Source organism: Heterocephalus glaber, unplaced genomic scaffold, assembly GCF_053883595.1.
Source record: "Heterocephalus glaber isolate CG9 unplaced genomic scaffold, H.glaber_assembly_v1.0 deba00000768, whole genome shotgun sequence".
NCBI classification, from domain to species: domain Eukaryota; kingdom Metazoa; phylum Chordata; class Mammalia; order Rodentia; family Bathyergidae; genus Heterocephalus; species Heterocephalus glaber.
Window position 1 is genome coordinate 7,858,907 of NW_028258162.1, and position 25,147 is coordinate 7,884,053.

General features: G+C 41.2%; 1 protein-coding gene across 22 annotated transcripts in view; it reads left to right on the forward strand.

The window, feature by feature from the left end:
* The window catches only part of Mllt10 (MLLT10 histone lysine methyltransferase DOT1L cofactor), a 185,767-nt gene that overhangs the window by 138,273 nt on the left and 22,347 nt on the right, over positions 1-25,147 (forward strand). For all 22 annotated transcript variants that reach the window (XM_021240399.2, XM_087207115.1, XM_004859933.4 and 19 more), the window contains one exon: positions 21,595-21,773. In XM_021240399.2, coding sequence (XP_021096058.1) covers positions 21,595-21,773 — 179 coding nt within the window. The remainder of the gene's footprint in view (positions 1-21,594; positions 21,774-25,147) is intronic.

Below are 25,147 nucleotides of genomic sequence, written 5' to 3' on the forward strand. Positions count from 1 at the left end.
GTTTTGCAGATGTAGTTTACTTCGTAGTTGGTTTGTATTATGTTTGGATTCTGTAGTCATCATTGCCAGTAGTTGGGGCCCAGGGGCACAGTGAGCAGGCTCAGATGGATTCCCTCCCAGGGCTTTAGGGTGGTTACGAAGGGCGCCTGCTGAGTGATACCGTCACTGATGAGTGCATTTATTTATAGCTTTTGCTTTCCCGTACAAAGCTTTAAGAATGGGATAGCAAAGAACTCCTGAGTATAAGGGGTCTAGAGCAAAAAGAGATTGAAGCATTCCTAAGAATAACTAAACATATTACCATTATTGGATAAAGAAGTGTAAAAGCTGAAGAAATTTAATATCTTTTTTGGTTTAGGTAGAGAAATTTAGACTTGCCTTTTTATTCTGGATCTCTTAGGATGTAGAAGACCAGGTATACTTGGAATAAAGCAAAGAAAATAGACTCTAAAATTTTGAGTTTTACCTGCTGGGGGCGGTGGTGCATACCTGTAATGCTAGCGCCTGGGAGTCTGAGGCAGGAGGATCCCCGTAAGTTCAAGGCCAACCTGAACTACATAGTGAGACCCTGTCTTCAAAATAAATAAATAAATAAAATAAATAGAGTTTTAGAAGATTACCTTTGAGAGAGAACTCTACAATAGTGTATTCAGATGCTTTGTGTTTCTCAGTCACAGAACAGAGAAAAGAAATGAAGCTTACATTTTTAGGTGCAAAGACAAGTGTAAGATTTGATACCCAGTGAATGATACTTAGCTTATAGGTTATTTCTCCATTCATTCATCAAAAATTAGACTTTAACAAAAGCACAGTAAAATACACATAGCAGATAGTTTTTAAAATTTAAGCTAGTTTTATGTTTTAGCTGATATATAAGAATTATACCTATTAATGGAGTAATGTGATGCCTCAGTGCAGGTATACATTGTGTTTGAGTCAGGTTAAACGTATCTCTTTGTACATTTAACATTTCTCTGATGAAAGTTTTCTAAATCCCCTTTTCTAGTTTTTTTGGAGACAAGCCTCTGTCTGTAGCCCTTTTCTTGGGATCCTCTGGCTGTGGCCTTCCCAGTGCTGGGATTACAGGCCCCTGCCATCCACTCCTTGTCGTTACCCATGTGGTAGTTGCCCTACTGTACAGTAGCCCACCCCAGCTTTTTGCCCCGGACTGTAACTTAGTACCCAGTTATCTTACTTTTTAAGTTCACTAATATTCAGCATTTTTGCATTGTTGTGCAACCAATCTCCAGAACATTTCCATCTTGCAGTGCTAAGCTGCCGTAGCTATGAAAAGGAAACTCCTCATTCCCCATCTGGTGAAAGCACGCATCCTTGTCCTTTTCTCTTTCACCATTAAATCAGACATTAGTGATGGGTATTGCATAGATGCCCTTTATTAGGTTGAGGAAATTTGATTATTGATTCAAAATATTTGTTTTAGGTCTGTTGGTTTGAGTCTTCTTTTGTCAGTTTTGGTAGTTGTATGTTTGTCATTTCATCTGTCTTGCTTAGTTGGCCTGCGCTTATTCGTAGTATTCTTTTACAGCTTCTTTTTTCATTTTGGTAAGGATAGTAATAATCTCATTTTATTCTTGATTTTTAGAAAATTAAGTCTCTTGATTGGTCTAGTTGATGGTTTGTCAATTTTGTTGATCTCTCAAATAACTAACAAGGGTTTATTAATTTTGTCATTTTCCTATTTTTTATTTTCTTTATCTCTGCTCTGTTTTATTATTTCCTTTCTTCTGCTTACAGTGATTTAGTTTGTTGTTCCTCTAGTTCCGTAAGGTCAAAGTTAGGTTATTGATTTGAGATTCTTTTTTCTTTCTGAAGGTAGGCCTTTACAGCTACACATTTCTGAGATTGTCTCAGTATGTTTTCCATTTCTTTGTCTACTCCTTAATTATTTTTCCCTTACTATTTTCTTCTCTTTTACTTACTATCTCACGCATATTCAATTGGAAAATATTTGATATTTTCATTATTCATTAGTCTGTGCCTCCTAGACATTTCTTCCAAGTTCCAGACTCATATTTCCAAAAGCCAAATAAACTTCAGCTCTTATAGTCCCATTCTTAATTCTGCTTCTTTTGTGCCCCTTGTCACTGTATAGTTCTCAGCCACCTATACCAAATGAGCTAGGAAATCAACTTAAATGCTCCCCTTGATGATTATTTATTTTATTTAATTTTATTTATTTAATAACGGGTATCAAACTCAGGACCTTGCACTTGTGAGGCAGGTGCAGTGCCACTGAGCTAAATCCCCAGCCCTCACTTTTTTTTTTTTAAAAAAGATTTTTCCTATGCTTTATTAGTTTACCATGTTTTAGTTTTTATTTCCATATGTTGCGTGGTCAGGTCTTACATAGCATGTCATCTGAATTTTTCCAGCAAGGTCTTAACCTTTACCCCATTATCCTGTCCCTGCCTTAGATGCTGCCAGAATCGATGTTTGTCTAAAATGCACACAACCATGTCGCACTTTCTTACAGAATCTTCTGTTACTTAAGGGATAGAATTTATAACCCTTAACATAGCATATGGAGTTTTTCATACCTGATGCTTACCTGATTCTTTAGTTTCATCCTTCCAGAAGTACACTGCATCCATGTAAACTATTTGTAGTATGCTATACTAGTATCGGCAAAATACGTAACTTAAAGTTTTTGTTATATATGATCTGTGGTCTTCTGAGTTATTGTGACTGACTAGTAAAAATTGTCTTTTTTCTTTTTTTTTTGGCAGAACTGGGGATGAAATCCATAAAAGGGAGCAGTTTTATGTCCTGCAAAGTTTGTTTTGACTCCTTTTTCTTTTCCATTAAGTTTATTGGTACATTTTAGGTGTGCAATACAGTTACATTCTTCACTGTGTTTTGACTCCTTTTGATAGTAACATTTTTTAAAAAACACTTTTGGATTCTTGTACATGGTGTTCTAATACTTTCTCCAGTATGTCTCTTGTTATTTTTCCAAACAATCATTTATGTGATCTGTATCTTAGTCATATTTATCTTACATTTGTGAACTTTTGAAAAAGTATCTCTTACAAGACAGTTGAGGGCTGGGATGGAGCTCAGTGGTGCCGTGCCTGCCTGGCAAGGGCAAGGTCCTGAGTTTGATTTCTGGCACCAAAGGAAAACAACCACAGTGAGACTCTGGATTGTTTTCATCACTTACTCTCTGTTTTACAAAACTTTATAAAATAAAATTTTACTGCTTCACTGAAACAGTTTCACTGTTCTGAAAAAAATGAATACAAATATAAGGATCAAAGGACTGTTAATAGTCACAGACATTGAGTTTAAGTAGACATCTTAATCTCTTTGTCCCTCTTTCAGCTTAATTGTAATTGTTTTTTGGAACACCACCAATACAAAGAAAAATATTTCACTGATCTATCTCACTGATTTCACTTACTGTACATTTAAATTTCTTTTAATTATGACACTTCAGGTTTGTTATGATCTTTCTAATTATACAAATCTCATTTGATGAAGAGGTACTGTTAACCAGCTATTCATATGTTTTCTATAGGATGAGTATAGTATGAGTGCGAAATTACTAGAGATAAAATTCTTCCTCAAGGGTAAGATCCTACTCAGAATTGTCAAGACTAGTTTGTAGGAAATGGAATCTTTGTTCTTCACCGTGTGTTCCCTGTGTATTTCAAGATAGCCTTTAGTGGGTAGGAACCCTAAAAAAAAGAGTTTAGCCCTGGGGCAGTAAGTGTGGCACATTGTGGAGCACTTGTGCGTCACTGTGTGTAATGGAGTGTTACTGATGGCCCGAGGGGAGGTGTCACCTGTGAAGAGCCTGGAGCTGACTCCATCCAGATCAGCCATGGAGAGCCTCCCAGAGCTTTCAGTGATGTGGGCAGGCCACTGCACACACAGTGGCGTAGGTGCACGCCGCTGATCTAGGTCATTCCAGATCTAATGTTTCCCTTTAATCACAAAACTTACTCTTCTTGAACTTATCCTTCTTGAAGGAATGATTAAGAAATGCTGTATAGCATATTTCTATGTGCTTGTACCATTAATATCCATCCCAGGATATTACAAATGCCGCAGACTTTGTTCTAATGTATGCAAATTGTGAATCAGACCTAGGAAGGGATAATTGGGGCAGAAAAGGGATCCTAGGCCTCTGGTGGTAGCAGTTTGGAATGAAACCCTGAAAAGAGTTTCCTGGGGGGCGAGGGGAGCCAGACTTTAGAATTGCTCCTTTAAAATTATCACCTGAAAAAAAAAAAGAAGAAAGTAATGTTTTTAGTAGCAATTTCAAGGGCTAGGATATGGTTATAACCTCTTAAGGAGGTAAGTTTGAGGGACACACATACAGTGGCTTAGAGCATAGAGCTGTGGGCAGGGTCATGGTTAGGCCTGTGAAGGAAGTAATTTCGTTGGTATTACACAACCTGCTCTTATGTAGTATAGATAAGATAGTAAGACTTTTTCCATTTTACAGCATCCAAAACTACATTGTCCCCATTGGCTCCTTGAAGATAAGCTTAACTGTGATAAAGACAGTGTGATACTAACATTTGTTTGGTGAGGGAGCCACTGAGGAGAAGTAGTAATTTTCATTATGCATGTTTATGGCTATAAAGCCAGATGAATTTACAAGTGTCTTGTTGAACTTCAAGAGTGGTAGGCCTGGCCGGGGATTTAGCCCAGTGGTTCCGTTGCCTGCCTCGCAAGCACAAGGACCCGAGTTCAATCTGCGGTACCAAAAAAAAAACAAAACAAAAGAGTGATAGGCCTGAAAATTCCTATTCAATGAAGGAAATAGTATAAATGCAAGTGAGTTATATGAGAATTTCTTCTAAATCAGTTATGGGATAATGCCATTAATCTTTTATTTAGAGTGCTTCTAATGACTTTTTTTTTTCCTCTAATGACTTTTTAAATTTATGTAGGGTTGTGTTTTTTGGACTTTGTTGATCTCCCTTTAACCTCACTAATGTTTTAAGTTCCTCACTTTGTCTGTAATGGTAGTTTTTAGGAACTGGTTATTTTAAAAAGCCAGAATTAAAGTGTATATTTTCTTCAGACAGAGATGACAGTTGTACTCTAACAAAGGAGGAGCTTAAATTCATAGATATATACCACACTGAAGCATGGTTCTAAAGGTAATAATACTAAGTTAATCCTTGGGCTTGGAAAGCTTCCCATACAGAGTAGTATTAGAGGTTTGTAGTTAAGAGTACAAAAAATGATGCCTGAAAGGATTTGTTCATAATCTTGAATAGGAGGTAGGATGAACTCTGTTACCATGTTCTTATTGTTAAACATATTTGGGTTTGTCATATTGCTGTAAGACATAGTAGGTGAGTTTTTCAGATTCCTAAAACTCACCTTATAAGGGACTAGGTATCTAGGTCTCTGATCAAGAGCTCTTTGTCCATATTTGTTGACAGAAGGAAGAATAGACCTTTCTGTATGATATGTAAGAATTCTCTATTCTTTAATGTATTCCTCAGACCCTTGGGTCAGTGGACAGTGAGCATGTATCATGTATATTCTGAATTAGAGAATGGGATCCACTACTCTGTGCGTCTGCTACACCCCTTTCTCTAAAATCCTATAGTTTTCATGTGGTGATAGCACCGATCTTACAGGCTGTGAGAACTGCAGTATGGAACTTCTCTTCTCAAAGCTCAGCCATTTCCCATTTGATAAGCATATGTTAAGTATGTGTGTATCTGTGTGATTTTTCCAGATAGGTTCTACTATGTAGCCCTGTCTGGCCTCAAACTGAAGGTCATCCTTCTGCCTCAGCCTCTCAAGTTCTTTCTATATGTAAGATCCTCACTAGTTGCTTTGGGAAAATAAGTATATATACCATAAATAGATTTGGCCTCTCAGGAACACGTAATCTAGAAGGAAGAGAAATGTTCAGTAATAGCAGTTTCTAGGGATAGATATAATTATAACTTTTTTCATGATCGACAGTGCAAAAGAAATTCAGAGTCAAGAAAAATTACTTTCTACTGAAGGAATGAGATGTCCAGAGAATGTAACATTTGACCTAATGCTTAAAAGAATGTTGTAGAATTTAGCTCTTGGTGGTAAGGGTACAGCCAGACTTCCAGTCTCAGATACACAATCAACACAAGCATTTGCACAGAAGGGAAAGTGTAATGCACAGGCTGTGTGAAATGACCAATATCGATGATTTGAAAGGAAATACCTGAAAAATAACAGCCTTAGCTATTAGGCCAAGAAATCAAAAGTAGTTGGTATTGAGTTAGGAAAAAGATGTGAAACTTTTGTTCTTCCAGAGGGTTTATCTGACATATAAGGTTGGAAAGAATTTATGTTGGAACAGGGAAACCAAATCAGTTTTTGTTGCAGACAGATACATTGAAGGCCTTCATGAAGGTCGCGGAGCTCAGACTGGTGAGAAGTGGAGATGCTGTACCCGGAAGGAAGGGCTGGTATGGGGGGTCGTGCGTGAGCTGGAGGCCTAGAGCTGGGGGGCTCTGAGGCCACCAGGAAGGTACTAACCTGCAAGTGGGCGGGCCCACAGCAGCGTGGTCACAGCTGAGAAGCGCTGGTGAGCATGCCCAGGAAGTGGCGGGGTCAGGGTTACTTTAAAATGGGGAAGTTGTCAGGTGGAAAGGAAGATAGGGAAATAAAGAATTAAGATCCAAGAGAAGAGTAGTTGATGGACCAGGAATCTGGAGCAGATGGGAAAGGATCAGACAACAAGTGAAAATATTCAGTCATCTTGAAAGGATGATAGAGGCAATAGCTGTGGTAGTATTTAGTATTTTAAAACAAAACTTACTGCATTTCTTTAAAAAAAAATAGCCTCCATAGTTTTGGTTTAGTGAAAGTTTAAATGAGTAGAAATTTTAAAAATTAAAATTTCCACTAAAATTTTAGGTACATGTACTAAGTTGAGTAAGTTTACAAAAGTCATTATCCATTTAGTGTCCTTCAGAATAGTGCTGTAATGATAAGAGCAATAAATGATCCTTACAGAGCTCAGGGTTTAGTTCAGTAGTGCCACCAAAAAAACCAAACCAAAACAAAAAAATAAATAATCCTTATCTATGTTGCTTCTTGTGAGCTGTATTTTCTTTTGTAATTCTCTATATCTCCTGAGTTTTCTCCCTCTTCTCCTCTGAGTTTTTGTGTGAAATACAACTCTACTTTGTTTAGGAGTTAGAGTGTGAGCCTGTCTCTCTTCATCTTCTCTTCCTCCTTACAAATCACTCACCAGGTGTGACCTTCTAAACCATTTATTTCTAATTAATTTGGAGCTTTCTAGACATTACTTATATTGTTTATTACTTTCAAAATCCATTTTTTTTTCTTAGCTGGGCATAGTGACTTGTGCAATTTGGGCATCTGAGGTAGGAAGATTGCAAGTTTGAGGCCAACTTGGGTAATTCATGTCTCAAAAAAGTTTTTTGAAAAGGCCAGGCATGTAGCTCAGTGCTGTCTGGGTTTAATCTCCAGAACTTTAAAAAAAAAAAAAAAGCCATTTTTCGCTTTCTAATGGGTATTGCGTTGGTTGAAATCCTTATCATTTCTTGGATAGGTTATAATAATCTCTTTTTTAAAATTAATATGCCTAGAGTTGATGAGGTGAAGTGACTCAACCCAGTATCTCAGAAATGCTAGTAGGGAAGAATATTATTTAATTATTGATGGTAAAAATGTAACTGTCAAGTATGTCAAATGTTGTTTGTGTTATTCTTCCTTGAAGTAATCATCTTAGGAAAACAAATTATAATTGGAAAGTGCTTGCTTAGTGAATCTGACATCAGAATAAAGACACATCAGCTTAAAGATTATCACTACGTTGATAATTATCTTTTCTCTCTGTGTGATGCAGTTAGCTGCTTTTCACACGAACGTTCAGTCCTGCTTCTGTAGAAGCTGTGCCTCAGTCACCTTGTCTGCAGACCGTGGAGACTTAAGGAGGGCTGTGTCTCACTCAGATGGCCAGTACCACTCGCTGCACCACTCAGGGTTACTTTATTCCAGGAACTCTGGGTTTTTATGCACCCATTCCTGACAGGATATGTGACAGTAAGATATGTAGAATCCTGCTTCTCAGATTTTTCCCTATCATGCTTAAAATACTAGGAACATCTAATACTGTATTCCTTTTTTTTTTTTTTGGTGTCGGGGATCGAACTCCAGTCCTTGTGCCTGCACAGCAGGCGGCGAAACCACTGAGCTAAATCCCCGGCCCTGTATTCTCATTTTTTAAAAGTTTATATTAAGAATTACTCGTGGTTAAGGAAACCAAAAAAACACCCTTTCACCTATGTTGGCAATAATAGAAAATCTCTCAACTGGTTCAATCCTGAAAGAATTGTAAGAGAGAAGACAAATCAGTGTAATAAACATAATAAAGGGCATAAAGAAAAGTTCTAATTTGAAACAAATATTAAAAAGAAACAGGGCTGGGGATGTAGCTCAGTGGTGTGTCATGCCTTCCTGCCAAGGGCAAGGTCCTGAGTTCGATCCTTAGTACCAGGGTGGGGGCGGGGAAGAAAAGAGAAACAGGTAGAAATTTTAGGTTTGGAAAACTAGTAGTTGATGTAATGACACAATAAATGGGATAAATAACATAGTGGATACAACTGAAATAACTAATGAGTAAATCAGATGAAGGAAACCCTAGAAAGAAGGGAATCTTGCACAATGCAAGCTCTTGTATTTGTGTGTATGGTAAGAACTATGTAGAATGGAGCCACACGTTAATCCAGTTGGCTGCAGCCCAGGAAGGAGAAAGAAATAAAAAGAGTGAAGTGGAAATAACCCTAAGCAGTAATGGAGGTAAAGTGTGGGGAGATTAGACTAGACTAGATTTCAGTAGCCCATAGAGTACCAAGGGAAAAAGGATGGAAAGAAAGTCCTTGCCTAGACACATGATAGGAATAGAATTTAAAAATATTAGAGATAAGGAGAGAATTCTAAAGCATGGGGCTGTTCATGCTGAAGTGTCTTTTGGGGGAGAAAGATCTAAAGGAACTTTGTAGAGGGAAAAAGTGGCTTCTGTCATAAATAAAGGTATATAAAATGTCAGCTGCTCAACTTACCAGAGGTATCTACCATAGCAAAGAATTGGAAGTAGAACTATACAATTACACTCATTTCTTGTAGCAACTCCTGGATTGGATTTTCAAGTGATGTTTGGGAACTTTGGCCATCAACTTGGAAGTACATCTGTGATATTTCTAGGACATTGCTAGTCAGCTTTCTGTCACTGTTACAGATACCTGAGGTAATTGGCTTATAAAGAGAAGCGGTTGGTTTGTTGGTTGTTTGGGCTTTTGGCTCACAGTTTGGAGGTTTAGTCTGTGATTAGCTGGCTCTTGTTTTTGGATCTGGAGTGAAGGAGCAAGCCGCAGAGCAGGCCCTGACCTCAGGACCAGGAAGCCTTGGGGATAAAGGGCTTCTGTTATCCCCTGAGGGCACAGCCCAGATGACCTGCTGATCTTCTGCAAGGCCCCACCTCTTAAAGGTTTACCACCTCTTAAAGGTTTACCACCTCTCTTGTCTTCCTGGGAAGCTAGACTGCAACCCCTGGGTCTTTGGAGGAACGTATGTCCATATGTCCGAACAATAGAGCCAAGTGATGGTTCACACCTGCTATCCCAGCACCCTGGGAGAGACTGAAGCAGGAGGATAGCAGGTTCAAGCCTGGTCTGAGCGATTTAGCAGCTTGTCTCAAAATGAAAAAGGCTAGGGAGGTAGCTCATTGTGAAGGCCTTGGGTTCAATCCCCAGCCTGCCTAAGTACATACATAGATATTATAGAACATACCCAGAACACCTAAAGTAATATATACATGTTATACATAATAAAGAACTCTCAGATTCTTATTGTATGGTCCTTGTTTTTATGGTGCTCAAATTTCTGGTTGGAAGATTCAGAAATATAAATGATTACAGAATAAAGTGTTAGACAAAATTATAGTGGTTATATTAAAATTTAAGATTTCAGAGTGATTTTTTGTTTGCATTTTCTAAAATTGAAGGTGGTCATTGCTTCTGTGTTTTTATATAAAACATGGAAAATATTTATGAAGAATGATAAATTGTGTGGTTTTTTTTTTTTTGGTACCAGGGATCTAACTCGGGACCTTGTGCTTGTGAGGCAGGTGGCAGAACCACTGAGCTAAATCCCCGGCCCGATAAATTGTTTTAATAGCTGCCATATTATGGTCTTCATTTTGGTTGGCATTTTTTTCTCTTCCTAAATCTTCCTTCCAGTGTCCTTAGACTAAAGAAATAGGAAAAAAAGAGTCACTGTGTAGTAGTATTTCTTTGTGTTTTTTTTTTCCTTCTTGTACTGGGAATGAAATTCAGGACCTTGCGCTTGCCAGGCAGGCGCATCTCTGGCCCATGTTGTAGAACTTACTGATGCTTCTTCACATTTGGATTCATGATTGGTATTAATTTTGATGTTTCACCTTATTAGTTGAAGTACTCACTCCTTCATTAACCTGACTACCCATATGTTTATACTTCATCTGAGTTAAGTGGTTCTAGAGGGAAAAATATTCTGCCACATAGTACAGATTCATATCATTATAGATTCATGATTTCCTAAGCTGACGTTTAAATTACTTTGCAATATTTAATATACTTCTCTAGCAAACGTTTACTTTTTACTGTGACTGTTTAACTAATTTAAAAATTTCTCCCTACTTCCTTTTCCCCGTCCCTAATATATTAGAAATTTTTCTTTTTTACTTTCGAGGGGAACCCCCCCCCCCCCCCCCCCGCCAAGAAAACAGAAAACAAAAGCTTCCTCCTCTTACCTTTTTTTTTTTTTTGTATTGGGATCAAACTCAGGTCCTTGTGCTTGTGAGGCAAGCAGCGGAACCACTGAGCTAAATCCCTGGCCTTTTTTTTTTAGAGTAGGAAAAATTGAGAGAAAGAAAGCCTCTAAGAGAGACAGAAGGGAGATCAGAAAGTGGGTTACCCTTCCTCCTCTAAACCCGACTCTGCAAGCCTGCTTGATGTCACTTGCCCCCTTGCCACCTTCCAGGCTTGCTTGCCATCGAGGCCTGGTCCTTACCTGTGCGCCAGATCTCTTCCTTTCCTGCTTTGTACAGACCATGTCTTGAGCTTCCTCACCTCTCTTTTTCCCATCGACTGCATGAGTGATCGTGTTCAGGTCCCGCACTTCTTGATAGTGCCACAGCAGCAACTGCCAACAGTCCCCAACCAAGCCCAGACTCTCAGTGCCGTGTTCCGGGTGCGTGCCCGCTGACTCACGGAAGAGCCTGTCTTTGTTTTGGTGACATGTCTGTGTGTGACCATTCTTCTTGGGACTTTTGTTTCCTGATGGTGAGAATTCATGGCTTTCGTTAGTTCTGGTCACAAATCCTAGCCATTGTATTTTTAATATTGTTTCTGCTTATTCTTTCCATTCTATCTTATGGAAAGTTTTGTTAAACATAGTTGGACTTCATGTCTGCACTGCATGGTCATTAACCTCTCATATTTTCCGTTTCTGTATCTCTCTGCTCTAGATTTGGGTAATTTTCTTTTCTCCTTCTCTCCTCCTTTCTCCTTCGCTTTCTCTTTTATCATCTCTTCAGCTCAATTTGTTTCACCTCACTGTTGAGTAAACAATTTTAGTAAATGTGTTTTTCAATTTGTAGAAATTCTTTGATTTTTGAAAAATGGACTCAGTTTGGGCTTTTCTTTTTTAAAAAATAGGTAGTTCTTTTCCTTACATCTAAAAATTATATCTTTTTTTTTTTTTGGTACTGGGGATCGAACTCGGGTCATTGTGCTTGCACAGCAGGCGGCGAAACCACTGAGCTAAATCCCCGGCCCTAAAAATAATGTCTTGAGCCAGGGATGTAGCATAGCAGTGCAGTGCCTGCGTGGTAAGCACGAGGCCCTGCTTTTGATTCCCAGTACCCGCCCCCCCCAAATCTTGAGGCAATCTGACTTTTAAAGAAACAATGCAAGTGCAGTTGAGAAAAACTGTTTTTATTCACTGCTTGAGAGTAGGTTGCAGATAGTGCCCGTCAGCCCGGAGTGTTTACTTTTTCCAGGCAGGGAAGTTCTCCTACAAAACTGCACCACACCTGTCCAGAACAAGAAATTAACATCGCTTTTTTGCTACTGTTTAGTCTTCTCAGCAGTTGTCTCAAGTGTTTTTGAAGATCACAGGTTATTTTGGATTTTATTTTTTCATTATTAGATTCAGGCCATGTGTTTTTGGAGGGGCAGAAATAGCATAGAAGTCATTTTTTCATTACCTATCAGTAGCTGGCAAACAATCAGATTGGAAAAATGTAGAGGTTTTATTTTTCTCTTCACAACTAGTAGTAATTTTGTGGAGTAAATTGTGAGACCATGTAAAAAATCTCACTCCTTTTCACAGTTTGTTTGTGTCTGTATGGATTTATGGACTAGCACAGGTTATAATATATCCCTCATGATTTTTGTGGTACTCAAATATTCTGCTCAGTTTTGTCAGTGGAGAGCCCCTTTGAGCTAGTTCCCTGTTCTCTATGTATTCTCAGCTTCCTTCCTGACAGCAGTTATATTAGTTTACTTTGCTGCCATAAAAATTATTGCAGAGGTGGGTGCAGTGGTGTAGGTCTATAATTCCAGCTCTTTGGGAGGCTGAGGCAAGGGAATCCCAAGTTTGCGTCCAGCCTGGGCAGTTTAGCAGCTGGCAAGACCCTGTCTGAAAATTAAAGGAGGACAGGTAGGGATGTCGCTCAGTATGGAAGTAGAAGGGTTTGATCTTCAAAATGGCAACTCCCCCCCGCCCCCAGCCCCACAAATTTGGCAGCTTTAAACCCCACACATTGGTTAGCTTTATTTATAAGAAGTTTGGGTTGAATTCACTTCATTTTCTGCTTCTGGTCTCAGCAGGGCTGAAATGAAGGTGTTGACCAGGTGTGTTCTCATTCCCAGGAATTGGCAAGCTCACCTTCCTCCTGCCCTTGGGAGAATGAGGTTGCCATTTCCTTAATGACCTTCAGCCACCTGGGGGCCACCTTTAACATGTAGTGGTTGATTGATTATTTAGCTCTAGGCTTGAAAAAAATGTAATTGGGGGGCCAGGGGTGCAGCTCAGTGGCATCGTGCCTGTCTAGCAAGTGAAAGATCCTGAGTTCAGTTCCTGGTGTATGTGGGGGATTGGTGTATGTTTGTGATACAAAATAGTTGCATTCATTTTGGGCAGTTGTTGTAGAAGCTTTTGTAAGAACCGTGTTTGTGTCCCTCCACGTTACAGCAAGCCAAGATGAGTCGAACCCTTTCATCCTGGAATCTCTCTGACTTCCCTTTCTGCTGGTCTCTCCTCACTTTCCCTTCTGCTGCATCTCCCACTGATTCCTTCCACCCTCCTCTGTCCTTACATGTAGTTGCATTACCATGTGTGATCCTGTTGATTTATTCTATAGAATGAAACAGGTTTTATAACAAAATAGAAAAATATGTACAGTAGTCCTCCTTTATCCATGGTTTCACCTTGTATCATTATTTGCTATTAAGTTTGGCCCGAAAATATTAAATGAAAAATTCCAATAATAAATTTGTGAGTTTTAAATTGCATGCTAATGTTACTAGCATGATGGAATCCTACTCCATCTTTACTCTGTCTGCCTAGGATGACAGTTGTCCCTTTTTCCAGCAGGTCGATGCTGTATATGCAGACATTCCTCCAACGACCAAGTGTATAATAGAACGTAAAATTATAGTACTGCATTATACAGTATAGTCAGCAAAATTACAGTACTGTATAAACAAGGTGTACTGTACACACAAAAAAGACATTGAGGCTCTATCAGTAAGACTTAAAGAACAGAACTGTACCCCCTCCAAAAAGGGCAGGTCAGAAGTCAGAGCAGTCGTTAAACAGTGGGTCGTTGAAGGAGGACCGTTCTGTACTATTGGCCTGTGCGTTGGTTGGTGTCCATCTTGGTTGTCAGATGGGTACTGCAGGGGCTATGTCACTTAGTCCAGTGGCTCCAAAGCACCGGGGTATTGACGTAGAGAAGGGACAGGACTGGAAGGCTGGCTGCCCTGGCCTGTGGCTGTGCTGAGGGCGGATGGAGCAAAACAGCTTGTGCAGGACTCGCTACTGCCTGTGGTTCCAGGCGTTCGCTGGGGCCTAGAATGTACCCCTCTGGGTAAACGGGAGCTGGTGGATATATAAAGGCTTACGAATTGTATACTTAATTTATAGGCAAAAAGCCCCTGTAAATTACCAAGAAGTTTGAAAATACATTAAAATGTCAGCAATGGTTGAGGAGTTTTTCTAGTTTTCTGTGTATTTCAAATTTTTAATAACGATTTATTACTTTCATAGATAATGTTAAGAGAAGCAACACATAATGAGTAGAGTTGTTCATCTTTATGTTAAAATAAAGCAGCCTAGAAATAGTTAATGCTTGCCTAAGTAGATTTAGCAACACCTGTATTCCATCAAGATGGCCAAGACTCACAGAAAACAAAGCTCTAATTTAAATTCTGTTTTACCTTCTCTGAGTAATGAATGTATGAGTTCCAGGGAAACATTCCACAGTCTAGAAAGGAAAAGCTAGAAATAAACAATATTGTGTTTATTTATTAGTCGCCATGGGGAAGGTGCAATATTAATAAGTACAATTTCCTTCTTACATTTGATAATTGGTTATCACATATTAATGAAATACCTCCTCTGCAGTGGATAGTAGTTTAGTTAGGCTCTGCATATACCTGCCAGTCCTTGCTTCAGCACTGTAAAATCCTTGGCAGCACCCGACTTTATAGGTGAGGGCTATGAGGTGCGAGGGAGAGGACTTGCACACTTAACTGTGCTCTCTAAAGAAGGACATCCAGTCTCTTAGGGAGTGCACTGAGGGTATCTTGTGAGGCTGCACCCTTTACTTTGTTAGGATCTTCCTCAAGACCATTGGCATTCTTTGCTCCCGTTCTTTGTGGAACAAGCATCTGAACGTGGTACTGATGTGACCTCCTAGGCAGATCCAAACTGGCAAGCAGGAGTGAAAGCGGGTGAACACTAACATTTCTATCCCTAGGCAGGTCTGCTTTTGCCTTTTGCATCAAGTATGTATGATTGCACCAGGCACAAGAACTAAAACTTGTAGCTGGGACTACAGGTGTGCACCACCATGCCTGGCATGTCCTGTTCTTAAGATCATTTCTGTATTCCCATCCAGTGGGCGTTTTTCAGTCTGAATGTTCACCGGGCTTCTCAGCAGCATTTGATACAGATGTCGTTTCTTGGCTTTAGTGGCATACATCACAGTTATGGTTTTCTGCTTCTCTTATTAGTCTCAGTTTTCTTTATGAATTCCTCCTTCACGAGCTGGCCCTGAAATGTTAGAGGTACTCAAGACTTCGTCTAAGGCTGGCTTTTTTGGTGACAGGATCTCTCTGTGTTGCCCAGGCTGGTCTTAAACCTGTTGGCCTAAGTGGCCCTCCCGTCAACCTCTTGAACAGCTAGGACTACAGCTGGTACATTATTGAGGCTGACTTTCAGCCTCCATGCCACGTGTCCCAGTTTTCACCACCTGAGTGAACGATTCTTTGCAGGTTTTTCAGTGTCTATTGGTACTAAACCAGAACCTGGGGCCTTCACACTGAGCTACATCTGTGCCCTTTTTATTTTTTATTTTGAGACAAGGTCTTGCTAAGTCACTAAATTGCCTGATCTAGGCTCAACCTTGGTGATCCTCCTGCCTCAGCCTCCCAGAATGCTGGGATTATAGACATGTGTCACCTCGCCTGGCATAAGTGACATTTAGTCATTAGCCAGGTACCTGTTACTCAGTCTTAATCTTTCTCTCCTACCTGCCAAATGCAATTTATCATCAAGTTTGGATGATTCCTCCCATCTTCCAGATACACTTCGGATCCAAGTTTATGATCACAGGGGCACAATTGTTCATTTGATTTATGGACTAGGGCCCCTCCTCCCCCCCAAGCTCCTTCTTGTTGCTCATTCCCTTTGAGTCCAGTTGCTACATAGCGGCCAGATGGATTAACCCTCTTTAGAAAGCTGGAGTCCTGGTGTTTCCTCTTTTTTTTAAATAAAACTTTGTCCTGCTTCTTATTTCAGGCAAAGAAAAACAAACGCTTTCTTGAGACTTTAACATTTTAATAAACAATGCAATACCTAAACTTAAGTCCTTTTTAGAATTGTATTACTTGTCTCTAAAGGAAGATTATTTAAAGTTCTATCCGGTCTCCCATTCTTTATCTTTTTTTTTTTTTCTCATTGGGAATTGTACCTTTATATAATGCAGCTGGTTGAGTATCAGAGTGTTCCATCTCATTTCCCTTTGGGGTTGCTGTAGGTGATCTGGAAGTCTGGTTTTGAGACTTGTTTACGTGTTTTCTCATTTCGACTGGGGCGGGGTGCTGTTAGCGCCTGCACGGATTACCTCCTCTGAGCTGGGTGAGGTGGGACAGGGGCCGCGAGCAGCAGTAGGGATGGTGACCCAAAAGCCCTTTCCTGTGGGCTGGGAACAGCGGGAGGGATGGTGGCGGGGATACCCCTTCCTCTGGACCAGGAGCAGTGGGATGGTGGCTCAGAAGCCCCTCCCTCTGGGCCGGGAGTGGTGGGACGGTTGGCGGCCCGGAAGCCCCTTCCTCTGGGCCAGGAGCAGCGGGACAGAAGGTGGCCCAAAAGCCCTTTCCTCTGGGCTGGGAGCAGCGGGAGGGATGGTGACCGGGAAGCCCCTTCCTCTGAACCAGGAGCAGTGGGATGACGGCTCAGAAGCCCCTACCTCTGGGCCGGGAACAGTGGGACTCAGTGCCTTGGTCTGGTGGTCTGGTGTCCTCTGGGTCTTTGTAGTGTGGAATCAGGTGGCTGCCTGTCTGCAGCGGGGTGATTCGGTGTCTTCCGCGCGACTCAGGACCTCGGTAGGGCGTGCGCAGACCTGCCTGTCTGCAGTGGGCTGATTCGGGGTGTGTTCCGCGCGACTGGGGACCTCGGTAGGGCATGGGCAGACCTGCCTGTCTGCAGCGGGGTGATTCGGTGTCTTCCGCGCGACTCAAGACCTCGGTAGGGTGTGCACAGACCTTCCTGTCTGCAGCAGGCTGATTTGGCGTGTGTTCCGCGCGACTGGGGACCTTGGTAGGGCGTCCTGGGGTTTCCTCTTGGTGTCTTTCTGTCGATGGCAGCGTGGACTCTGAGTATCTCACTGGCTTATAGGATTCTGTGAGCTTTGCTTTCTCCCCTCCACTCTACTGCACAGCATCTTCTGCAATATCTGGTTTGCACCAGTGAATGCATATTTTAGGTTTTGAACAGTTTTGTTTTTTTAAAAAATATTCTTTGGTTAACAAACCTTTGGATTCTGGCTTACACGGTGGATTGTTTCTTAGGTTTTTTTTTTCTTCCTTGTTCGTACTACCCTTTTCTTCTTTGATCATGTTGTGTGTTGGAATTTATATTCGTGTATTTGTCTAATGTTTGCCTTTGAGATTAAATTGTAAATTCCTGGAGAGAAAAACCTTACCTTGCCTGTCTTGTTCCCTGCTCCTAGCACATTTCCTGTTACCTCGTAGCTAGTCAGTGAAAGAGGTACCAGTGGGTAACTGAGTACAGACCACTCTGCATCTTTGTGTCCATTCTCTGTCCCGAGCATCTGCATTTCAGAGACTTGTCCTAGAGCTTGGACATTATTTAGTTCTGCTTAATTTAGTGAATGCCACCTTGATGTGGGTTAGAACAGTGTGTGACTTGTAAAGGGTGGAAACAGAATAATGTTAAGTAGAAAGCAGGTACAATTCGGGGAGGGATGTTTGTCTCTGCAGAAAGAGCTGGAGGTCTTAGTAGATAGACTCTTGTTGCCTTACTGGCCATAACTGAGGCGTGAGGGAGTGGAGGGAATTAGCAGTCTTTATTTAAAAAAAAATTTTTTTTTAACCCTGAAAGGAGAATTTTGATTTGTTATATTTTATCACAGAAGCTCAAAATGTGATCACTATATTGCATGTTTAGCTGGGCCATTTCCTTTCACAGTGGACCCTTGGCTTAGGAGCTCAGTTCCTCCCCGAGGGCTGTTGTAACTCAAGTTGGTCAGTTCAGGTGCAGGCTCCTCTCTGCAGCCCTCACAGTCTCTCTCCTGTACAGGGCGGATCTTGGCATCCTCAGAGACACGGGCCCAGGGTTTCTCAGTTAACCCCACACTTAGCTCTGTTGTCATGTTCCTCCCAGAACTCTGTAAGGGTTGAATCTGTGTCTGAGACCGTCTGGAAGCACAAGGGTCCGGCATTCAAGTCACAACTCAAGAGTTTGGTTGTAAGTTAAAACTAAAATGCTGGTCGTAGCCCAAGTTGTTTGTATTTCAGGCTGGTCGTAACCCAAGGGTCCACTGTACTTCAGTGTACACATTAATGTCATATTGAAACAGGCTTTAAGTTTCGAGATTGAAGGTCCCCTGTCACCACAAGATTTACTTGTCAGTCTTACCCTTCCACGACCCGTCACTGCATGTCGTGATGTGTGATGGGCGCCTTTGAAGAGCATTAGGTAAGTTAGAGGGCGTGATAGTTACAACACTAGACTTGTTTGACTTTACAGATGAAACTTAATTAGCACTTAAAATACCGACTCAGGTGGGGTAGGCATTGCTAGAGCCTTTCAGTGGACAGTCTTAAATTAAGGTACCTGTTATTTTTGTTTTACAGAAAACAATATGGGTAGTTTTGTTTAAGGTAATGCAGTTGGGAAAGTTAGGGTTTTGACCCAGGTTTGTCTGAGTCAAGGGCTTGTATTGCTTTAATTCAGCAGGCCGCCTCCAGCTTTTGTCTTTTACTTTTGAAAGTTGGAGACTTGAGTGTAGATTTTTCACCATCAAGATAACTAGGCAGCCAACATTTTACCTTTTAAGATAGTTTGAGAAAACAGCTCAAGTATTTCTGTAGCTCTCCGCCTGAATCTTCCTCTGATCTTAAATTGCTCCTTATTTCTGTACTTTTTGTGGTATTGGGGATTGGACCCAAAGTCCTGACACTGAGCTATGTTTCACTTTAAGAAAACGTCTTGCCAAGTTTTCCAGGCTGGCCTTGACCTCGTGACCCTTCTGCCTCAGTCTTCCATGGAGCTGGGGCTGCAGGCGTGTGCTGCCACGCCTGGCTCCTCTGTGCTTCTGCTCTACCTTACTGTGCCCACTGTCTTCCACTTGTGAGTACTGATTGTCCCTCCAGTGAGACTCCCAAGTTCTTTCAAGACAGAATTCTGGATTGGTTCTTTTTTCCTCTCTTCAGTGCTTTTTTTTAAATAATAAAAAGCGAATAAATATTTGTTGAACGAACTATCTGTATAGCAACTTAAAAGAATATATTCCTTTTTCTAAGCTGTGTGGTAGCCCCTAAGTTTCTTTCTTTGGTTCTCTTTCCTTGGTCATGCGGAGAGCTTTTCCTGGGAGCTGTTGTTCTTGTTCCTTGGCTGTGGCCGGTGTCCATATCAGGAGTGTTGGCCCAAGCACTTCCTTGGGGCCAGGTGGTTACGGGATCGGCGAGGGGAGTGACGCAGAGGCTGATGGGAGTGTGGGAAGTACCTTACTTTTGCACACCTCAGCAGACTGCTGCTGCTTCAGAACATCATATCCAGTATCCACAGATCTCCAGATTTTCAGGGGAAGTAGAAACCTAGACTGTTTCTTGTGACATTTCTACCATTTCTGAATATGAACACCAGGCTTCTGCTTAAAACTCTTTCAGTGGTTCCTGTTGTCTCCAAACTTTAAAAATTTTTACCTTCTAATGTTCTTTGGATTTGGCTCTTGCTCATCTTTTGCCTCATCCTCAACACAGTTGAACTGAGAGACAGCAGGCCAGGCCTTGGGCTCCGCTGCCTTGGAGGCTTGCTTCTGCTCAGAGCCGCCCTCCCTCTGCCCGTGCTGCTCCCGCGCCTCTCATTTGCTCACCGCCGGTGGACTCTCACTAAGCTTCTTGAAGGCAGAGGCCACAGATCTTGAATAATGTATTCAGGATGTAGGATGGTGCCTGGCAAACAGTGAGTTCTCCTATATTTGCAGAATAAAGAAATCATTTTTCCTCCAGAAATTATAGATATAAGAAGGATCTAAGAGCTGCAGTTATAGTTGGAAGTCCTTTTAAAATGTCCCAATTCTCATTCCCCTTGTTTGAAGAAGGTTGTGGATGTTTTTATAAATGTGAATCATTAATGTTTATATTCTTCAGAACAAGGTAAATTGTACTGTGGGCATTAATCACTAATTATTGTTGCTTTCTAGGACTAGAGTTTCTTTACAAAACTTTTTTTTTTTTAAACTGTAGCCCACTTAGGCTCCCTGTTTCCAGCTTTCTTCCTGGTTAGGGGCCAGTTGCTCTTGGTCGTTCCTCCTTCCCTCCCTGGTTTGCAGCATGGTCTCTCGGCACAGTGCTCTGACACTCTGGGCCAGATTCTTTGTCGTGGAGACTGTCAGGTGCAGTGTCCTTGGCCTTCACCCAGCGGGCGCTGGTAGCATCCCCCAGTGGGGCAGTGCAAAACGTCTCCAGACAGTGCCAGGCATCCTAGTGTCTTAGTGGGGAAACTCCCCTGGGTGAAACCGCTGCGCTGTAGGTGGTCCATCTCCTCGTTACCCTCAGGGAGCCTCCTCTGTTACCCCTCTGGTAGCAGATAAAAGGACCGTTTGGCCTTGTTTTTCCCCTGTAACTGCTTTTCCCTGTTAGGTTCATTTCCCTACCCCTGCTTTTCCCACCCAGTTTTGTAGAATGAATAGCTTCTACTTCATCATTTGTGCTTTTCTTTTTCACTTTAACCATTGTGGAGCATCCAAACATGTTTTCATTAAGTCCCCTGTCTTTTATCTGCTGTGCTCTGAAACGAACGGTGCCACCGGCCTGCAGACCGAGTCGCCATCAGGCCGCGCTTCTTTCCACCAGCCCTTGCAGGCGCCCCCTGCAGTCAGCGCAGAGCCCCTGCCTGTTCTGTCTCCTGCGTGTTGCCAGAGGTGTTGCTCCTTCATTCTCACAGCTGCATCATGTAAAGGCTATCAGCCCCTTTGCTCTGCTCTATGAATTTCAAGTTTACGTTTTTTTTTTACTTTATTTCTAGAACAAGGTCTTTTCCTATTTCAGACCTTCTCAGGCATGATTCTGGAGTCTGAGCATACGCATTTTGAAAGGCTACCACGTAGTTGTTTTACAACTCCTTTATTTTTTTTTGGTACTGGGGACTTTGATCCCTCCTCTTGCAGGGCAGGCGGTAGAACCACTGAGCTAAATCCCCGGCCCATTTTTTTACAACTCTTAATGGCTTCATTTTCTTATTTCAGAAACCTTTCACTGTTTTTAAGAACTCCTACAACCCCTGATATATTTTTCACAAAACTTTCTGCTGGGTTCCTTGTCTTTTGACATTTTGCCAAATGACAAGTACTTTATGAAAAGCCAGTGTTTGTTTACTTACTATATATATATATATTTTTCCATTAACAAAATTTTATTCCTTACTATATATTTTTAATAATATCAGTAATAAAATGTATAATTGGAAGCTGTCTCAGAAATCAGTGTACTTTAACTTGTTGATTAATGTTATGTGTTGCTGACAGAGTTGACTGTTAGCTTTAAAGCACTGACCTGGCATTTCTCCCTGCAGGTATTTATAACAGCAGCGATGCAGCAGTGTCATTCCCCATTGCGGCGTCCGGCTCAGGGTCCAGCACTCCGGTCTCCACCTCACATTTACCCCCACAGCCTTTGGGGCATTCGCAGCAGCCGGGTGCTCTTTCCCCCTCCACTGCCTCAACCGTAACACCTGCTTTGGCCACAACACAGGTATGTTATGAGCATGCTGTGAAGTGGCATCTAGACATGTTTGTCCTTTTTTACAGTTTTTGAGCCAGGGTTTTGCTATGTAGTTCGCGCTATACTTGAACTTGCAGCAGTCCTCCTGCTTCTGCCTCCCAAGTGCTGGGATTTACATGTATGGGCCACCATGCCTGACAGGTTTGTCTTTCTTTAAAGTAAGTTTGGTTGAAATAGTGCTTTCTATGGGAATTTATGAAATATTTAATTTGTATTAATGTGTCAATGAAAATAATAGACTTCGGGGGGGGCGGCTACTGAGGACCAAACTCAGGCCCTTGCACTTGCGAGGCAGGTGGTGGCATCACTGAGCTACATCCCCGGGCCAATAATAGACATTTTTACATGATTTTCAGGAGAGAGGACAAATGAGTATGTGGGCAGCAGCTACTCTTTCCCGTTTCTGGGTTTCTAATATTGTCCTGATGATGGAGAATAGTAATTTCAGGGGAGGTTTTATTCTCTTCTATAAAAATGTAAAACTCAAAAAGTTTGAGACCCTGGGCACAACAGTGCATATGGTAATTCCATCTGTGCAGGAGTCTGAAGCAGGATGATTGCAAGTTCTAGATTAGCCTGAGCAACCTGGTGATGCCCTGTCTTAAATAAGAAAGAGCCAGGGTTGTAGCTCAGGACTTTGATATTTTTTAATAGTCATTAAAATCATGCAAATTATGAAAATCTGCTCTCTAAAAATTTAAAAGCCATTGTAGGTAAATGTACGATACAGAGGGGATGATTCCTTTAAGTACTATGTGGTTTTCTTCCTGTGTGAGACAAGAGATGTTCCTAAGCATTGTAAATAATGGTGACCGTGTAGGGTCTGCCTTTTGCTTTATTTAGACCTGCAGTCAGATAAATGACCACCTTATCTATAGAAATATTTTGCAAGCAGGCATCTAACAGAAATCATGGCCTTGGGTTGTAAAAATGGGTGGAGATGGGTAAAGCTGTACGCATGTTACATGCATGCCATCCCACCCACAGGCAGCAATTTAAGATTTCTAAAGTATGTATTTTTTATTTATTTGCGATTATTTATAATTTTATTTTCATCTCTCCCAAATTCTAGCAATAAGTCCTTTAACATCTCTGGACAATTGTAATAATGACTACCTTGTAATTGTCAATGTCTCATTATAAAGAGCTGTTAAGAGGGTCTCTGTAGGTTGCTGTGAACCGAGCTTTTAGATAAGTGTGTGTAGTGTCTTCTGTGTGGGACTTAGAATATACATGTCACCCTTTTGGTATTTTCTGTAAGCTGTACACCAGAGCACAGCACTAGATAATTTTTAATGCATGTATATGAATGATGCAGCGCAAACAACCACCATTACATTAGAGCCAAATGTTAAAATGAGCAGTGGAATAGTTCAGCACAGAAAGTCAGTGGCATGTTCAGTAGCATCATCTCTTGACAGTGGAAGTTAAACCTCTCAGCCTGAGTAAGAGGAGGTTGATTACTTAGGGTTTTTCTTTATCTCATTTCACTAGAAAAGTGAGGTACCCATAGTAATGGTGCTTGGAGAGACACAGGGTGAGAGGACAAATGAAAAGAATGGCTGTCATAAACAGTTTTATCTCCTTTAATTAAGTATAACCATATGCTGTAGATAGCTTTATATACTTGGACCAAGTCTCACATGGGACATTTTCAGTGTGTATATTCTGTCTTTGTAAAAGTGTGTTGTAGTTATTCTGCTGAGTTCTAGGCTGAATGAAGCAGAAACCTCATTTCTCCTTATTCTTTGTTTGTGGGTGTAGCGCTGGCATTAAGAGGTGGATGGGAGAGTAGTGCTAAAAAGTTTATAGCTAGAGGGAAAATTCCATTCAACATGGGACTCAGCCGAAGAACAGAGAAATCATAGTTGCAAGTCATCCAGCATTCAGTCCAGTTAACCAGTTGACTTTTTATCCTCCTCCCATGTTTCAGTAAGATGGGTAGCTGATGAGTGCAGTGTCAAGTTAGGCTCAGGTGCTGCACAGTGAGACAGCTGCGTTGTCTTTCTGTCTAGCAGGAAATACTTCCCGCCTGGAAGCTGAAGCTGACTCAGTCTGTAGCAGCTCCAGTTTCCAGGCAGCTGAGGCATGCTGACCTCTCAGGTAAGCTGAGACAGGCTGTGGGCAGTGTGCAAGGCCAAGGACACGAAACACTGAGGTGGAGCTGTAGGACTATTACAGTTGGTAATTGGGTATCTTTTCCCCCAAATGATGAGTTCATTTCTGTTTAACCCTTAATATGTCTTGTTTGCCTTTAGACCATACAATTCACTGTCCCTCTGTCCCTCCCTCCCTCCTTCCCTCCCTCCCTCCTTCTCTTCTTGTTGTCTTCTTCCTCTTCCTCCTCCCTCCTCCCCCTCCTTCTTCTTCCTCTTCCTCTTCTTCCTCTCCTTTTTTTCCTTTTTGGTACCGGGGATCGAACTCTGGTCCTTGTGTTTTCGAGGCAGGCAGTAGAATCGCTGAACTAAATCCCCAGCCCTCACTGTCTTTAGTTAGTCACATCTTAGTATGCTTTAGAAGTAGTTGATTTAAAACGTAGAAATGTGGTAAGATACTTAGTAAATGGAATTTATCAATATTTTGAATGTAATTCTACACATCTTGTCATGATAATTAAGAAAACTATCACAGTAACAAGCAAATGCTTTAAAAATATGAATAGAAAATAGGTATTTTAAACCATATTTCACCAACCCTTCTTGGAAAAATTAAATGATTTAGTAGTAAATTTCAGTACTTGGATTGGTGCCCGCAGGATAAAATCCAAGTATCATTTTTTTCTGATCTTTGTTTTAAGCAAGTGCCAGACCTCTTGTTTGGCTTATTTGCTATCTTAATTATTGCCCAAGGTTAGCAGAGAAGTACAACCAGGAAGCACTAATAGAAATTAAAAAGTGAGAAGAGCTTGATTTGGCTTTTAGTGGGTGGGGGAGACTTGTAAAATTATGGGGAGGGATGGAAATCTGATGATTAGTAACCTAGTTTGAAAAAAAAAAATTTTTTTTTTAAACTGTTGACCACTCGATTTCGTATTGTTAATCCTTTTGTTTCCTTTGATATATGGTACTTGTTTCTAATTGTTTTTTTTTGTTATAAAAATTTATCGAAACAGTCACATTTTTATGAGACTTGATTTAGCAAGGTAAAAGATGACATAAAAAATTAAAACAATGTTCAATTTTTTAGCCCACCAGGCAGAACCTAAGTTAAATAAATCTTCTGCTACTCTAGGTGAGCTTTTGTGGATCGGGAAAGTTGATTTTCCCAGCTGTACTCTTACCTCGGTGCCGTGCAACCCTAGGAACTGCGCTGCCCTCCAGATGGCTCGAGAGCCAGAGCCACGT